Here is a 16061-nt window from a genome sequence, read left to right as displayed (position 1 = left end):
ATTCTGGCAGTCAGTGATGAGTGTAGCACCACAGGGGTTGATGCCGTGCCTGTAACTATTCACACTATAAATTAACTGAGTGTCGCATATCTAAGTTTGCTAATGACATTCACTTGAATGGGAAAACAAATAACATAGAGAATGTGGAGGGTCTGCAGAGAGATGTACATGTACATGGCTTCCAGTTTAAGGTGGCGCTGATGAAGCCCAGTGGCTATTTAATGGCGGCAAACAAAAAAAAAGAAGACTACTAAATACTTTTATCAATAAACATTTGATTAATAATGATCACTGCAAACAATGGAGAGGTGGAGTGGAGGCGAGGTGGGGTGGAGCCAAGGTGGAGGTGAAGAGAGATGAAGTGGGTGTGGGTCAGGGTGGGGGCTGAGGCGAGCCCAAAGCAGGTGTGAGGCAATGTTGAGGTGAGCGCAGGTGGGTGCTAAGTAGTGTTGAGGCAGAATAGAGGTGTCTCTGAAAGTGAGGAAAGACCTGAGATTTACTACTTTTACTTTATTGTCACCAAACAATAATAATTGATACTAGAGCATACAATCATCACAGCGATATTTGATTCTGTGCTTCGTGCTCCCTGAAGTACAAATCAAAGTAACTATAATAAAAATTTAAATTATAAATCATAATTAGAAAATAGAAAAGGGAAAGTAAGGTAGTGCAAGTCGGGTCCGGATATTTGGAAGATTTGATTGACTTGAGCACCTTGCTGAATTGGAAAGGTCGGGTACGGGCTGATTCGTGGTGCTGGGATCCAGGCCCCAGAGTGGTCCAAGAGCAAGGAACAACCCGATGTTTGGACATTTTAAGTTCCGGCCAGATTGAGAAGGTCAGGGTGTCGGGTCCAGAGTTGAGGAACAGGCTGGTTCTGCTCGCTGATCCACAACATTTAGCCAACTCTGCGCTGAACTGAGGTTGTTGCCTGCCCCGGCTGCAGAAATGCCTGCTTTCATACCTGTGGATTTGTGATGTTTACTCAGCTCTGTGATGAACTGATGAGGTGGCGTGCTCCAGCTAGTGATACTTGGCCTTGTGTCTTTCATAAAATTTCAGTTTTGAATACCATTTGCTTGCTTGGTTACATGATTTTTTTTTCCCTCTTCGCACATTGGGTGTTTGATGTTTTTAAATGTTTTTTTTGGCAATCTTATCCAACCAAGCAGACATAATTTGGGATGCATAAATGAGCAACCTGGGTGTCTAACAGTACCCCTCGACTCATGGCACAGAATGAGTTCATGCAAATTAACAGTTAGTAAGCTAGTAAGTCAGGAACACCCTCTTAACTTTCTCTACAGATCTACAGAAAACAAATTATGCAACAATACAGTGTTAGTCAGAACAAGACGATGAAATAGAAGCAGTGAACCTGCTAACCCCAAGGATTTCTCTTGGGGTGTTCAAAGCGACCTCGGCTTCATATGTGTGGTTAAGACCCATCTTTGGGGATTATGAAACCTTAAGTGATTAGTCAATCACGCTAACTGGAATAGTACAAAGTTAGCTTGCTGAACACCAGCTATATCCCGATTAACATTCAGATTCCAATCTGAATCCTTGTCAACGTAATTTTCACTGTCGTAATCGTCTTCATCTTCACCATGCCATTCCTCTTGCGTACCACTACCATTGTTCCATCCATGTCAACTCTCTGCCATCATCAACATCCGATGGGCGTTACCAGTTTGTGTTAAATTTTTTATTTAAATTTAGCCCATTAATTACATACGGCACAATCTCTATGAGTCTGAAGTCGGTGATGAGCTTAGAACATGGATCACCATGTAGAATTATGACACTGTAGCCCTTAATGAGACTTGGTTGCAGGAGGGGCAGGACTGGCAGCTCAATATTGCAGGGTTCTGTTGTTTTGGATGTGATAAAGCAGGAGGGGTTAAAGGGTGGGATTACTAGTCAGGAAAAATGCCACTGTGGTGCTCAGAGATAATAGTCTGGAGAGGTTGTTTACTGGGCAGAACTGAGGAGTAAGAAGGGGATATTATAGACTACCCAAGGTCAGCAGAATTTAGAGGAGCAAATTTGTCTGGAGATTGCAGACTGTTGCAAGAAACAAGATTGTGATAGTACATGAATTTAACTTTCCACATAGTGATTGGGACACCCATACTGTAAAAGGACTGGAAGGATTGAGTTTGTCAACTGGGTCTGTTCAAGTTGTACTGAACACTTAATCAGGTTTTTGCTTTTACTTTCTGTCTCCCTTACTACCCATACCTGCCACACCGCATCTCTCCTTTTATTAAGGGATGTTGCCTGGATTCATGCCATACTAGCAGTGAGATCTCTTTAAAACAGACACAAAAGATGTGGACTACAGTATTATGAGAAATAATAACACCAATTGATAGAAATGGAAAACCTGGGAATTTATACAAAGTAGCAAGGCTAGAGATGACATGATTACAAAAATGTGGTTATTATTTAAACCAAGGAAAAGTTGCAGGCTGAGAAACAGTGTGGTGAAACTGAATGTACACTGTTATCTTCAATTTGTTGGTAGAAGGTGGTATAATCATTACTGTTCATGTTATTGACACACTAGTTATACAGTGAAGAAGTATTCAACAGAAGTGGATCTGCAGATTAAATGGAGATGTATTTAGCTCGCTGAAAGTAAATTTTTTTTCAATGGTTGGTTTTTCTGGGCAGTTATGTAAAATCCTAAATGGAAGATTACAAATATTTTGCCATTATCTTTTACTTGTCCAGTCTACTACTGATCAGAATCAAGTGTAATATCACCAGCATATGTCATGAAAGTTTTGCAGCAGCAGTGCATTGCAGTCCATAATAATAGCAAAAACTATAAATTACAATAATAAGTCTATATAAAAAAAAGAGAAAATTAAATTAAATAGGCAGTGGAAAAAGAAATGGAAAAAAAATACTGAGGTAGTATTCATGAGTTCATTGTCCTTTCAGAAATCTGATGGTGGAAGGGAAGATGATGTTCCTGAAACATTGAAGTGTGTGTCTTCAGGTTCCTGTACCACCACTTTGATGGTAGCAATGAAAAGAGGGCACATCATGGGTGATGATGGGGGTCCTTGATGGATGCTGCTTTTTTTGTAGTATGGATTTTTGAAGATGACCTGGATGCTGTGAAGGCTAATGCCCATGATGGAGCTGGCAGAGTTTACAATTTTCTGCAGCTTTTTCCAATCCTGTGCATTGGTCCCTCCATATAAAACAGTGATGCTGCCAGTTAGAATGCTCTCTGTGGTACATCAGTAGAAACCTGTGAGTGTCTTTTGGTGACATACTAAATCTCCTTAACCTCCTAATGAAGCCACTGTTGTGTCTTCTTTGTAATTGCATCAATATGTTGGGCCCAGGATAGATTCTCTTAAGCTGTTGACACCCAGGAACTTGCAACTGCTCACCCTTTCCACTTTGGAATAAAATGACTTATTTGAAAATATTTATGCTAGGAGATCTTAACTTGCAAAAGCACAGAAATCCTACAGTCATGTGTTCTATACTGTATGTGTCCATCAGTATCAGTTTGTTCAGAATGAAAAGATATCCTCCTTTGTCTCTAATATCCACAGAAGGAGTCTTTGGTGTTGAAGTCATGGCCCTGCAAATGACTGTAAAATAAAGTACAAAATTCTCTGTTCTTAATATACAGCATAATGTTGGACTAGTTCAGAGTACTGCTATGAATTTAAACAAATGTGATTAAATATAATCGGACTTTTTTTTTCCTTTTATTTTTAAAAGGTTGAACAGTTCTGGAGGTTTTATAGCCATTTAGTTCGACCTGGTGATCTCACAGGCCACAGTGACTTTCACCTATTCAAAGATGGCATTAAACCAATGTGGGAGGTGAGCAGCTACCATTCTTTGGTCGAGTTAATTTCAAGTTCAAGTTTATTGTAATATGACTGCACATGTATTAATTGCACAACATACAATTATTATTGCTGATACTAAGTCTGATTCTGATATATACAACCAAATGAAACAATGTTCCTCCAGATCATGGTGCACCCACAAAGCCTATATCACACAGCACATAAAACAAAATATTACAGCAAATAAGTTAACTATAATTCAAAGTGCATGTAGTCCGCAGCACAGGAAAAAGTAAACAGCTTGTTGGCCTAGTGACAAGACCTCAGTGGTGGCAGGATATTCATTAGTTTCACAGCCTGGGGGAAGACACTGTTACCCAGTTTGGCACTCCCAGCCTTCTGGCTCATTTACATCCTTCTGAATAATAGTGGTTCAATGAGATTGTAGGATGGATGGTAGGATCCTCAACGATGCTTTGGGCTCTTCATGTACAACACTCCTGGTAGATGGCACAAATAGGGGTGAGAGAAACCCTGGAGGTCCTCTCAATGTTTTTTACCGTACTCTTTGATGCCTTGCAGCTTGCTTACCACACCATCCAGACAGACAGACAGGGTACTTTCAGTGGTGCTGCTTTAGAAAGTTGTTAGAATAAGGGCGTGGAGCCTCGCACGCATCAGTTTCCTCAGAAAATGTAGACAGGATTGTGCTTTATTGACAAGTGAGGAAGTGTTGTGGGTCCATCCGTATGTGCACACTGTGGAACTCTCTCCAAGGCAGCGCCATTGATGTACAATGGAGAGTGGTTGACCTGCCTCTTCTTGAAGACCACAATCATATCTTTTGTTTTGTTCATGCTGAGACTTGGGTTGCTCCCTCACGCCATTAGACAAGCCCCTCTACTTCCCCTTTGTACACTGACTCATCATTGTTGCTGATGAGGACAGCCACTGTTGTATCAACAACAAACTTGATGCAGTTTGAACTGGATCTGGCAGTGCAGTCATGAGTCAGCAGTGGACTAAGCACACACAGCCCTGGGTGGGGTGTGGGGCACTTGTGCTCAGAGCGGTGGAGCTTGAAACATTGCTTCCTAATCTAACTGATTGGGGTCCTTCCATTAACAAGTCCCAGATCCAGTTAGAGAGAGTGGTGTTGAGTATGAATGAGGACAGTTTACCCATGAGCCCCTGAGGGATGATTGTGAAGGGATGTGAGGGATGATGCTGAGCTGAAGTCGATGAGCAACAACCTGGCGTATAAGACATAGTTTTCTAGGAGAGATGGGATGGAGTGGAGGGCTGAGGCTATGGCATCATTAATGTACCAGTTTGAATAGTAGGCGAACTGCAAAGGGTCCAATGTAGTCGGAAGGCAGCATTTTATGCTATCCATTGCCTAATGCTCAGTGCCCTTCATGATTATTTAGGTTAGTGCCACTGGGCAGTAATCATTTAGGCCAGTTACTATCACTCTTCTGGGCACAGGAATGATGTCAACTGCAGGGACAGTGAATTGTTGCAAAGAGATAGTAAAGATGTCAGTTAAGACCTCTGTTAGTTGGGCCGCATAATCCCTCCGCATCCAATCCGGTGCTTTGTCCAGCCCCGCAGCTTTGAGTAGGTTTACCCTGACTAAGAACCTCCCTCACCTCAATTGCGGCCAGACAGGGTGCTTGTTCCTCAGAGGGAAAGGGGACTTTCCTTGATGTCATATAATCTGTTGTTTCAGATCATGCATAAGAGGCATTTGGCCTAACAGGAAGGAAAGTGTTGTTGACACACAGGGTGGATTTGTAATCGATTGTGGTTTTTTCTAACTTAAGAGTGCCTTAAAGTTCAATCCTTGGCCTTCGATTATCTGATAATAATATTAACAACTTGGAGGAGGTGGGTGTACATAATTTTTGGTAAAAACAGCAGAAAATGCTGTAAATACTGAAGTGCATCTGAGAAGAAAAGCAGAATGAACATTTCAGGTTGAGGAACTTTCATCAGTTCTGATGAAGGGTATTCAGTTTGAATCATTAGCTGCTCCTGTAGATGTGGCCTGATCTTCTGAGCATTTTCTATTTTTTCTGATTTCTAGTTTGTACGATTGCTGACAACATGATCTTAGGTACTCTACAGTTCGGAATCTGCAACAGGATAGGTTGAGTGAGTGGCAAAAACTTGGAAGCTGAATTTTATGTAGAAAAGTATGAGAGCATGAAGTTGAGTAAGAGGAATCCAAAGAAATGCTAGAAGTTTAAAAGGGGAGTACATAGGGATCTTGGTGTCCTTAAGTACAAAAATTTAACATCCAAGTGGAAAAAGTAATTTGAGTAGGCAATTTGTATAATAGTCTTCATTGGTATGGTGTTGGAGTTTAAAATAAAGCACAGTTATTATTAACAGGGTGTTAGTAAGGCCACATCTGGAGTACTGGGTATAGTTTTGGTTCCTATCAATATGCTAGTATTGCAGGTTGTCCTGGTGATATTCATTAGGAATGAGGGGTGTTCTATGATCGATTATATGAAAACTAATGTTTGACCTCAAGTTTAGGAGTTCAGAAGGAAGTAAGATGTTGAAATGTTTCTACTAGGAGAGACTTGAGTACACAGTTACACAGTTGTAAAGATGAAAATGCAGAGATTTCAAACTTCAGGTGCATAAGAATTTCTTCTCTTGGAGAATGGTGAATCTCTGGAATTCTCTAATCTAGAGGACTGTGGATCGTAGATCACTGTTAAAGAAGTTGGATAGATATTTGAAAAAGTGGGGAATTGAGATCTATTTGAAAATGGCACAGACGATAAATTGAAACCTGGGTTACACGAGAAGCCAGATGGTTCTATTTTTTTCTCTGCTTGTATTTTCATGTTCCAGAAAATACAAGGTCATTTTTATTGTCACCATATTGCACAGGAAGGCGAGATGTTTTGAGGTAGGTAGTCAAATGTCTCAAGTTTATTGTGCAAAAATATAATTTAACTGTTAAAATTCTCCTTCAGTATTTGTGTGAACTTGTTTAATAAGTCTGAATTATGTTTGTTGCTTTGAATATCGATTAACAATAATTCACAAAAGACAGTGTTTATAGTCATAAATTTTAGATAGCAGGCTTTGGACTTGTATAAGGAATCACTTCCAGAAGGTGAATTTTATTGAAGCTATATGGATTTCAGTGGTTCCTATTTTCAATCATTTTACATACTCTGTATGAATACATTGTATTCTGCAATAAAATAAAAAAAACTTGATTAAATGAGCTGTACAAATAATAATACTGTAAGGCTTCATTGTAAGAATTGGTTATAGTGGTGGTAGGATTCTAGCTAATTAGAAGAAGAGGAGAAGGATAGGCTGAGGATAGTTGTGTCACTGCTGTCAAAGTTGAAGGTGCTGGTGATCATTTGACCGTGATATATGATCTTATCCACCATTTTGGAAATAGCTTGGCTGCCCTCTCATCAGCAGCTTCACTGCTGATATTCAAATTATGCAAATACCTAAGAGCCTCAAACCAGCAAATCCTCCAGCCCCACACCATGATCTGCTGTAAGCATTTCCTGTGTTTTATCTTTCTAACTTTAGATTCTGTATAGAGTTTTTTAGTTGCCTTCTGGATCATAGCAAGGCTAAACATTAAGCAACATTGATTTTGATTCCATATCTACAGTTAATATTATTTCAATTTCCAAAAAGACTTCAGTTTCTTGCTTTGTAATCTCAGTAGATTTTATTGGTATTGATCCTTGTTCTGGGGTTCTGCATTATTAAAATGGGTTTGGCTAAATTCAACTCATATTAATGTTTCAATTACAAACGAGAAAATCTGCAGATGCTGGAAATCCAAATAACACACACAAAATGCTGAAGGAACTCAGCAGGACAAGCAGCATCTATGGCACCACCAAGCATATCTCTCTCCACTGACCCCATTTTCTGTCTTTTCTTTTGCAGGGGTCACTCCCTATATGATTCCATTGTCAATTAGTCCCTCCCCACTGAACTCCCTCCTGGCACTTAACCTTGCAAGCAGAACAAGTGCTACACCTCCCTCACTACCATTCAGGGCCCCAGACAGTCCTTCCAGGTGAGGCAACACTTCACCTGTGATTTTGTTGGGGTCATGTATTGTTATAATTCCACTTCCCATTCCCATATATCTATAAATGGCCGCCTCTGCTGTCACAATGAGGCCACACTCAGGTTGGAAGAACAACACCTTGTATTCCATCTGTGGCCTCCAAACTGATGGCAAGGACATCAATTTCTCAAACTTATGGTAATGCCACCCCCCACTCTCATTCACTAGTCCTAATCCCCTTTTCCCTCTCTCACCTTATCTCTTTGCCTGCCCATGGCCTCCCTCTGGTATTCCTCCTCACTTTTCTTTCTTCCATGGCCTTCTGTTGTCTCCTATTAGATTCCCCCTCCTCCAGCCCTGTATCTCTTTCACCAATCAGCTTTCCAGCTCTTTACTTCATCCCACTCCCTCCCAGTTTCACCTATCACTTAGTGTTTTTTTTTCCTTCCTTTCCCTCCCACTTTCTTACTGACTTCTTTTTTTTTCTCCAGTCCTGATGAAGGGCCTCGGCCCAAAATGATGACTGTTCTCTTTTTACATAGATGTTGCCTGGTCTGCTGAGTTCCTGCAGCATTTTGTACATGTTAATGTTTGTCTGTTTTCATGTAATGTCGCCATATCAAGTTGTTTTTTCTTCTTTCTAGCCTGACTGCATTTTTCCTATCATCTTTAGGTCTTGATTGCAAACTTCAGTTTACTAAACAGCAACATAAAGGGTGAACCCAATGCATTGTGACATGAAAGATGATTGCATAATACATTCAAGTAGGCACAACTAGCTCAAGCTTATATGCATGTTACTGTAAAAATCTGCATAAAAAGGAGTTTTTAAAGTAAAGCCGAATTTGTGTAAGGTGAGCATTAAATAAATCTGCGTTATATATATTTTCTTTTCTTCAAAGGTGAAAGGCTTCAAAACATTTCTAGTGTAAGAAAGAAAATGGAAGGAGAAACAGTAAAGAAGGGTCATGAGGAATTCATAAATTCATGCATTTTTTTCTCTTCCGAACCTCTAGTGATGGGGTAGGTGGCAAGAAGTAGGATTTATGAAGGTAATTTGAAATTGAGGAATGAGTAGCTGATACTGGAACCAAATTTGGTACATGGGGATAAAAAGGCAAGATAATAAAAGTCAGAGAAATGATAATAGTTATTTGGGAGATTTCAGGTGAAGGAGGTATTTAAAGAGTTAGATGAGTCAGCTGCATAAGCATGGGTGATGTGCAAGTGAAGTGATACATGAGAATGGAAGCAAGAACAGTTTGGATAAATTTAATATGGAAGACTTCTGGTACATGGGGGTTAAAAAACATTGTAATGAGAGTGTTAACACTTTTCATGTCCTCTGGGTAGGATTTTAACAAGGTTCAAAGTAAAATTATTATCAAAGATGATATATATTACCATATACATCCCTGATATTCATTTTCTTGTGGGCACGCTCAGTAAATCCATAATAGAATAATAACCATAATAACCAGTGTGCCAAAGACAATAAACAATGCAAATACAAAAAGAAAGAAAAATAACAGATAAGCAATAAATATCAAAAACATGAGATGAAAAGTCCTTGAAAGTGAGTCCATATGTTTTAACGTTTCAGTGATGGGGCGAGAAGTTGAGTGAAGTTATCCTTTTTGGTTCAAGAGCCTGATGGTTGAGAGGTAATAACTACTTCTGAACCTGCTGGTATGAGTCCTGAGGCTCCTGTACCTTTTTCCTGATGGCAGCAGTGAGAAGAGAGCGTGACTTGGGTGGTGGATGTCCCTGATAATGAATGTTGCTTTCCTGCAACAGTGCTCAGTGGTGGAAAGGGCTTTACCTGTGATGGTTTGGACCATATCTATTACTTTTAGTAGGATATTTCATTCAAAGGCATTGGTGTTTCCATACCAGGCTGTGATGCAGCCAGTCAATATAACCTCCACCACACATCTGTAGAATTTTGTCAGAGTTTTAGATACCATGCCAAATCTTCACAAACTCCCAAAGATGCAGAGGTGCTGCCATGTTTTCTTTGTATTTGCACTTGTGTCTGGGGCTCAGGACAGGTCCTCTGAAATGGCAACACCGAGGAATTTAAAGTTGCTGGCCCTGTCATAGTTGGCTCATGGACCTCTGGTTACCTCCTCCTGAAGTCAATAATCAGCTCCTTGGTTTCACCGACATTGAGTAAGAGGTGGTTGTTGTGGAACCACTCAGCCAGATTTTCAGTCTCCCTCCTATATGCTGAGTAGTCACCACTTTTGAATCGGTCAATGACGGTGGTGTCGTCAACAAATTTGTATATAGGATTAGAGCTGTGTTTAGCCACACAATCACAAGTTTAAAACAAGTAGAGCAGGGAGCTAAGCACACAGGCTTGTGATGCGCCTGTGTTGATGGAGATTTTGTAGGATTTCAGTCTCTGAGGCTAACATGTGAGCAACCTTCAGGAGGATGAACCCACAGAAAGCATCCAGCTCTGACTGGGTACCTGGCCAAATACTATAGACTTGTTCAGATCCACTGGCTGGAGTGTTCACTGAGATCTTTAACCTCTCGCTTCAACAGTCTGAGGTATCCACCTGCTTCAATTATACCAGTGCTCTATAAGAGCTTGGTGACATGCCTTTGGCATTTGATTGTTACACGTTCAAGGTTGGGGGAATACGAGTTTGACAAAACTACCACATCGAAGTACCACTGAGAGTTTACCGTGCTGTGCTCATACTGGAGTGTAATGAAGAATGAGATACTATTGCTTCAAGCTGCAAGAAATAATGAGAATTGTAATTTCAGTCACACACAATGATATTGTTGGCTTTCAGCAGTTGAGTTTGGGCTATGGAGGTCGGATCCTAAGTTATTGATCAAGGAGTGATGGGAGAGCTGGTTTTTGGCTGTTAAAGCCACAAGGTAGTCATGCCATCCAGTCACTTACTTTGTAGGTGAGTGGTTTAAGTAAATGGATGTTATTTTATTAAGTGTAACATTTTCATTTTTGTCTTTCTAGGATGAAGCAAATAAGAATGGTGGAAAATGGATTATCCGTTTGCGAAAAGGACTAGCATCACGTTGTTGGGAAAATCTGATTTTGGCAATGCTGGGAGAACAGTTCATGGTTGGAGAGGAGATATGTGGAGCTGTTGTTTCAGTTCGATTTCAGGTATTGCTCTTCTGAAGAAAATTGTTTGCCAATTTTGATTTTGATGTATGACATGATGTCGCTGTCAATAGCAGTTATGTTTTATAAAGCAAAACAGCGATTTAAATTAGACATTTTGCTTGAAATTGTGCATTTTGGGTGAACTCAAATTGTGATTGATTAATTCATAGTACTATGCTGGAACAGGAAGAATGTAAGAACTAAAAGTCAATGTGCGTTAAGATTCCACCCAGCACAATTCCTGCCACTGCCTGTAAGGAGTTTGTATGTTCTCCCTGTGACTGCATGAGTTTCCTCTGGGTGCTCCGGTTTCCTCCCACAGTCCAAAGATGTACCAGTTGGTAGGTTAATTGGTCATTGCAAATTGTCCTGTGATTAGGCTAGGGTTAAATTGGGGGTTGCTGGGCAGCACAGCTTGAAGGGCTAGAGGACATACTGTGCGCTCGATCTCAAATAAATTAAAAATATAGATTGAACAATTCAGGTACATATGTTAATAGAACAGTTCTTTTATTTGTACATATTTCAGAAGTAAAACCTGCTTAACTAGTTAACGCTCATCCAAAAATGAAACAAAGTATATTAAAATGTGTTTTTTTTAGAAACTACATGTTCTTATGACAAGAGTTTCTGTGATCTGACTTAAAGACAAGATGTTGGCTGGGAGAGTTGAGCAACCGGCCTGAGCCTGTTTGTTGTGGTGTGTTTCGTATTTGAAGTCCAGGGAGTGTGTTGCATTAACATCATTTGCAATATCCAGTCAGCACTGATTGTCCTTTTCAGCAATTTTTGTGCTCATTTGCTGATTCTAGTTTCTGTCACTGAGTTGCAGCTCATAGTTCATAAAATGGAGATGTCCTGTACATGGAATATTTGTTGAAGTTCTTAACATTGTTGGAAAGTTCATTAACTGGCAATACTATGCTCAGATTTTGTAGTCAGTGTCCATGTTAAAAAGGATCTTTTATCTCTGAAGCTGATGTGGCAGCTTTCAGGAGGATGAGCTCACGAAAAACATCCATCCCAATATGGGCTACCTAACCAAGTGTTTAAGATCTGTGCTGATCAACTGGCTGGAGTGTTCACTGAGATCTTTAACCTCATGCTTCAGCAGTCTGAGTTACCCATTTTTTTTTCCAAGCAGGCTTCAGTTATACTGGTGTCTAAGAAGAATGTGTTAACTTGCCTCAATGACTATCATGAAGTAGTACTTACATCCACAGTGATTAAGTATTTTGAAAGGTTCGTGATGAATCATATCACGTCTTGCCTAAGAAGCAACTTGGATCCACGCCTATTTGCTTAACAACAGGTTGACAGCAGATGCCTTCTCATTGGCTCTTCACTAAACCCTGGAACATCTGGACAGCAAAGATGTATATTTCAAGATACTCACTATTGACAACAGCTCGGCATTCAGTACCATTATACCCTCAAAAGTAATTGAGAAGCTTCAAGACATTGGCCTCAATACCTCCTTGTGCAGTTGAATCCTCAATTTCCTACCTTGCAGACCCCTATCAGCTTGGATTGGCAACAATATCTTCTCCACAATTTCCATCAGCAAAGGAGCACCACAAGGCTGTGTGATTAGCCTCCTGCACTACTCGCTTTATACTTATGACTATGTGGCTAAGCACAGCTCCAATCCCATATGCAAGTTTGCTGATGACACCACTGTCATAGCCCAAATTGAAGGTGATAATGAATCAAGATATAAGAGTGAGATTGAAAATCTGGCTGAGTGGTGCCATAACAACAGCTTCTTACTCAATGTCTGCAAGACCAAGAAGCTGATCATTGACTTCAGGAGGGGGAACCTAGTAGTCCATGAGCCAGTCCTCAGCAGAGGATCGGAGATGGAGAGAGTCAATAACTTTAAATTCCTCATTATTATTTCAGAGGACTGGTGCAATTACGAAGGAAGCACAGCAGCGCCTCTACTTAGGAGTTCGCAAAGATTTGGCATGACATCTCAAATATCAACAAACTTCTATAGATGTGTAGTGAAGAGTATATTGACTGTCTGCATCACAGCCTGGTGTGGAAACAGTAATGCCCTTGAACAGAAAATCCTACAAAAAGTCATGAAAAAGTCCATCATGGGTAAAGCCCTCCTGACCATTGAGCACATCTACATGAAGCTTTGTTGCAGGAGAGCAGCATCCATCATCAGGTACCCCCTACCCCACCCCGCCCAAGCATCAGGAAGACTATACAGGGGCTCACATCAGGTTCAGGAATAGTTATTACCACTCAACCACCAGGCTGTTGAACCAAATGGCATAACTTCACTCAACTTCACTTGCCCCATCATTGAAATGTTCCCACAACCTATGAACTCACTTTCAAGGACTCTTCATCTCATGTTCTCAATGCATGTTGCTTATTCATATATAATTATTGTCTTTATTTTTATATTTGCACAGTTCGTTGGTTTTGCACACTGAGGGTCCAAGTTGGTGCGGTCCTTCATTGATTATATTTTGGTTATTATTCTTGTATGATTTATTGAGTATGCCCACAAGAAAATGAATCTCAGGGTTGTATAGGGTGACATATATACATTGATAATAAATTCACTTTGAACTTTGAATTCAGACTTAGAATGACTCCAGCAATCTCACTCATATGTCTATCATGTTTTTCATGCTTCCAATTGTCAAGCCATGGAGATACGTTACACAGCAATCATTAAGTTATCCTGTTCTCTTATGCAAGTAGGTGACACAAAGCTATCACCAACAACAGAGTAATGGTGACATTTTCCTATGCAAGAATGGAATGGTGTGGAGAAGATGGTATTGGTCTTTACTAGACTGCAGGCACAGAATCGGTAATCATAGAAAGATAACTTCCTGTCTTGCATAATCCTCAAAACTCATCACTCACATCCCACTTTACATTGGTGGCACAGCAATGTAAACTGTGAGCAGTTTCAAATTCTTGGGAGTGCACATCTCACACAACCTTTCATGGTCCCAGAACACATCATACTCAATGAAGAAAGCTCATCAATGCCTCCACTTTCTGAGGAGTCTGAAGACAGTTGCACCATGTACATCTATATTTGGGTCCTTCTACAAATGCACATTAGAGATAATCTTAACAAGCTGCAACACTGCACTGTATGGAAGCTACACTACGGCGGACAGCTGGTCTCTATAACTGTTATTCAAAGCTGCCCAATGCATCACTGGCACCAGCCTACCTGCGATCAAGCATGAATATATAGAGAGGTGCTGGAAGAAAGCCAGTAACATCATGAAGGATCCCACACACCCTGCTCATGGACTGTTTGTCCCACTCCCATCAGGGAGGAGGCTATGTAGTGTCCTCCAGACTTAGTTACTTTCCCCAAGCAGTAAAGCTAACCAACACCTCCACCCATGAACCCACTCCTCTACACCCCCAATCACCACTACTTTATTATTTCTGACTGTCACCTTATGTATAGGCACTCCTATGCCTAGTGTCACTATATGGCCATACAATCCATCTATGTATACAAGCTATCTTATTTATTGTGTTTTAAAAAAATTATTATTGTGTACCTTATCTAACTTTTTTTTGTGTTGCATTGGATCTGGAATAACAATTATTTTGTTTTCATTTACACCTGTGTAATGGCAATGACATTAAACAATCTTGAACTTCAAAACCCAGTTTACCCTCATCACAAAATTCTTTTTGGCTTGTAAGTATCCTTTAATTGCTATCTTTCTCACCATAATCACAACCACCTACAATTCGCCACTGACACCGATCGCCATGATAGATATGATAGATCACCATGATAGATCGCCACTGACACCGATCGACAGATGATGAAATAGCCAATGCTCTACATACCGTCCTCACACATCTGGAGAAGAAGGATGCTTACATGAGAATGCTGCTCTTGGACTACAGTTCAGCCTCAACACTATAGTTCCATCCAGGCTCGACAAGAAGCTCAGAGACCTCAGCCTTGTGCAGCTGAATCCTGGACTTCCTGTTAGATTGCCAGCAGGTTGTAAGAGTGGGCTCCCTCACCTCCAACCCTCAATACTGGAGCCTCTCAGGGCTGTGTACTGAGTCCCCTCCTTTACTCCCAGTACACCCATGACTGTATCGCAACCCACAGCTCCAGTCTGCTAATTAAATTTGATGACAACACCACATTGATTGGCCGTATCTCAAACAATAATGAGGTGGCCTACAGGGAAGAAATCATCTCTCTGACAGTGGTGTCAAGAAAACAACCTCTCCCTCAATATCACAAACAAAGGAGCTGGTTGTGGATTACAGGACAAATGGAGATGGGCTAACCCCTATTGACATCAATGGATCTGGGGTTGGAAGGGTGAACAACTTCAAGTTCCTCAGCATCCACATCACTGAGGACCTCACGTGATCTGTACACACCAGCTATGTGGTGAAAAAGGCACAACAGTGCCTCTCTCACCTTAGATGGTTGAGGAAGTTTGGTATGGGTCCCCAAATCCTAAGAACTTCCTACAGGGGCACAATTGAGAACATCCTGACTGGCTGCATCACTGCCTAGTATGGAAACTGTACCTTCCTTAATCGCAGGACTCTGTAGAGAGTGGTGCGGACAGCCCAGCGCACCTGTAGTTGTGAACTTCCAATGATTCAGGACATTTACAAGGACAGTTGTGTAAAGAGGGCCCAAAGGATCATTGGGGACCCGAGTCACCCCAACCACAATCTGTTCTAGCTGCTACCATCTGGGAAATGATACCGCATCACAAAAGCCAGGACCAACAGGCTCTGGGACAAATTCTTCCAACAGACTATCAAACTGATGAACTCACGCTGACTTGAGTGTACTCTGTATTACATTAACTGTTCTATTTATTATAAATTATTATAAATTACTATGATTACACACTTAGATGGAGACGTAACATAAAGATTTTTATTCCTCATATGTGAAGGATGTAAGAAATAAATTCAATTCAATGTAAGATCTTCCTTCTGCTCTGGCCTTGGGTCTGAACGAGGA

General features: G+C 40.7%; 1 protein-coding gene across 3 annotated transcripts in view; it reads left to right on the top strand.

Moving 5' to 3' along the window:
* The window catches only part of eif4e2 (eukaryotic translation initiation factor 4E family member 2), a 54364-nt gene that overhangs the window by 12929 nt on the left and 25374 nt on the right, over positions 1 to 16061 (top strand). For all 3 annotated transcript variants that reach the window (XM_059944553.1, XM_059944559.1, XM_059944564.1), the window contains exons 4-5: positions 3757 to 3861; positions 10901 to 11053. In XM_059944553.1, the coding sequence (XP_059800536.1) occupies positions 3757 to 3861; positions 10901 to 11053 (258 nt within the window). The remainder of the gene's footprint in view (positions 1 to 3756; positions 3862 to 10900; positions 11054 to 16061) is intronic.

This window comes from Hypanus sabinus, chromosome 2, assembly GCF_030144855.1.
Source record: "Hypanus sabinus isolate sHypSab1 chromosome 2, sHypSab1.hap1, whole genome shotgun sequence".
Lineage (NCBI taxonomy): Eukaryota > Metazoa > Chordata > Chondrichthyes > Myliobatiformes > Dasyatidae > Hypanus > Hypanus sabinus.
Note: the sequence above shows the minus strand (reverse complement) of the source record. Positions and strands in the feature narration are given on the sequence as shown.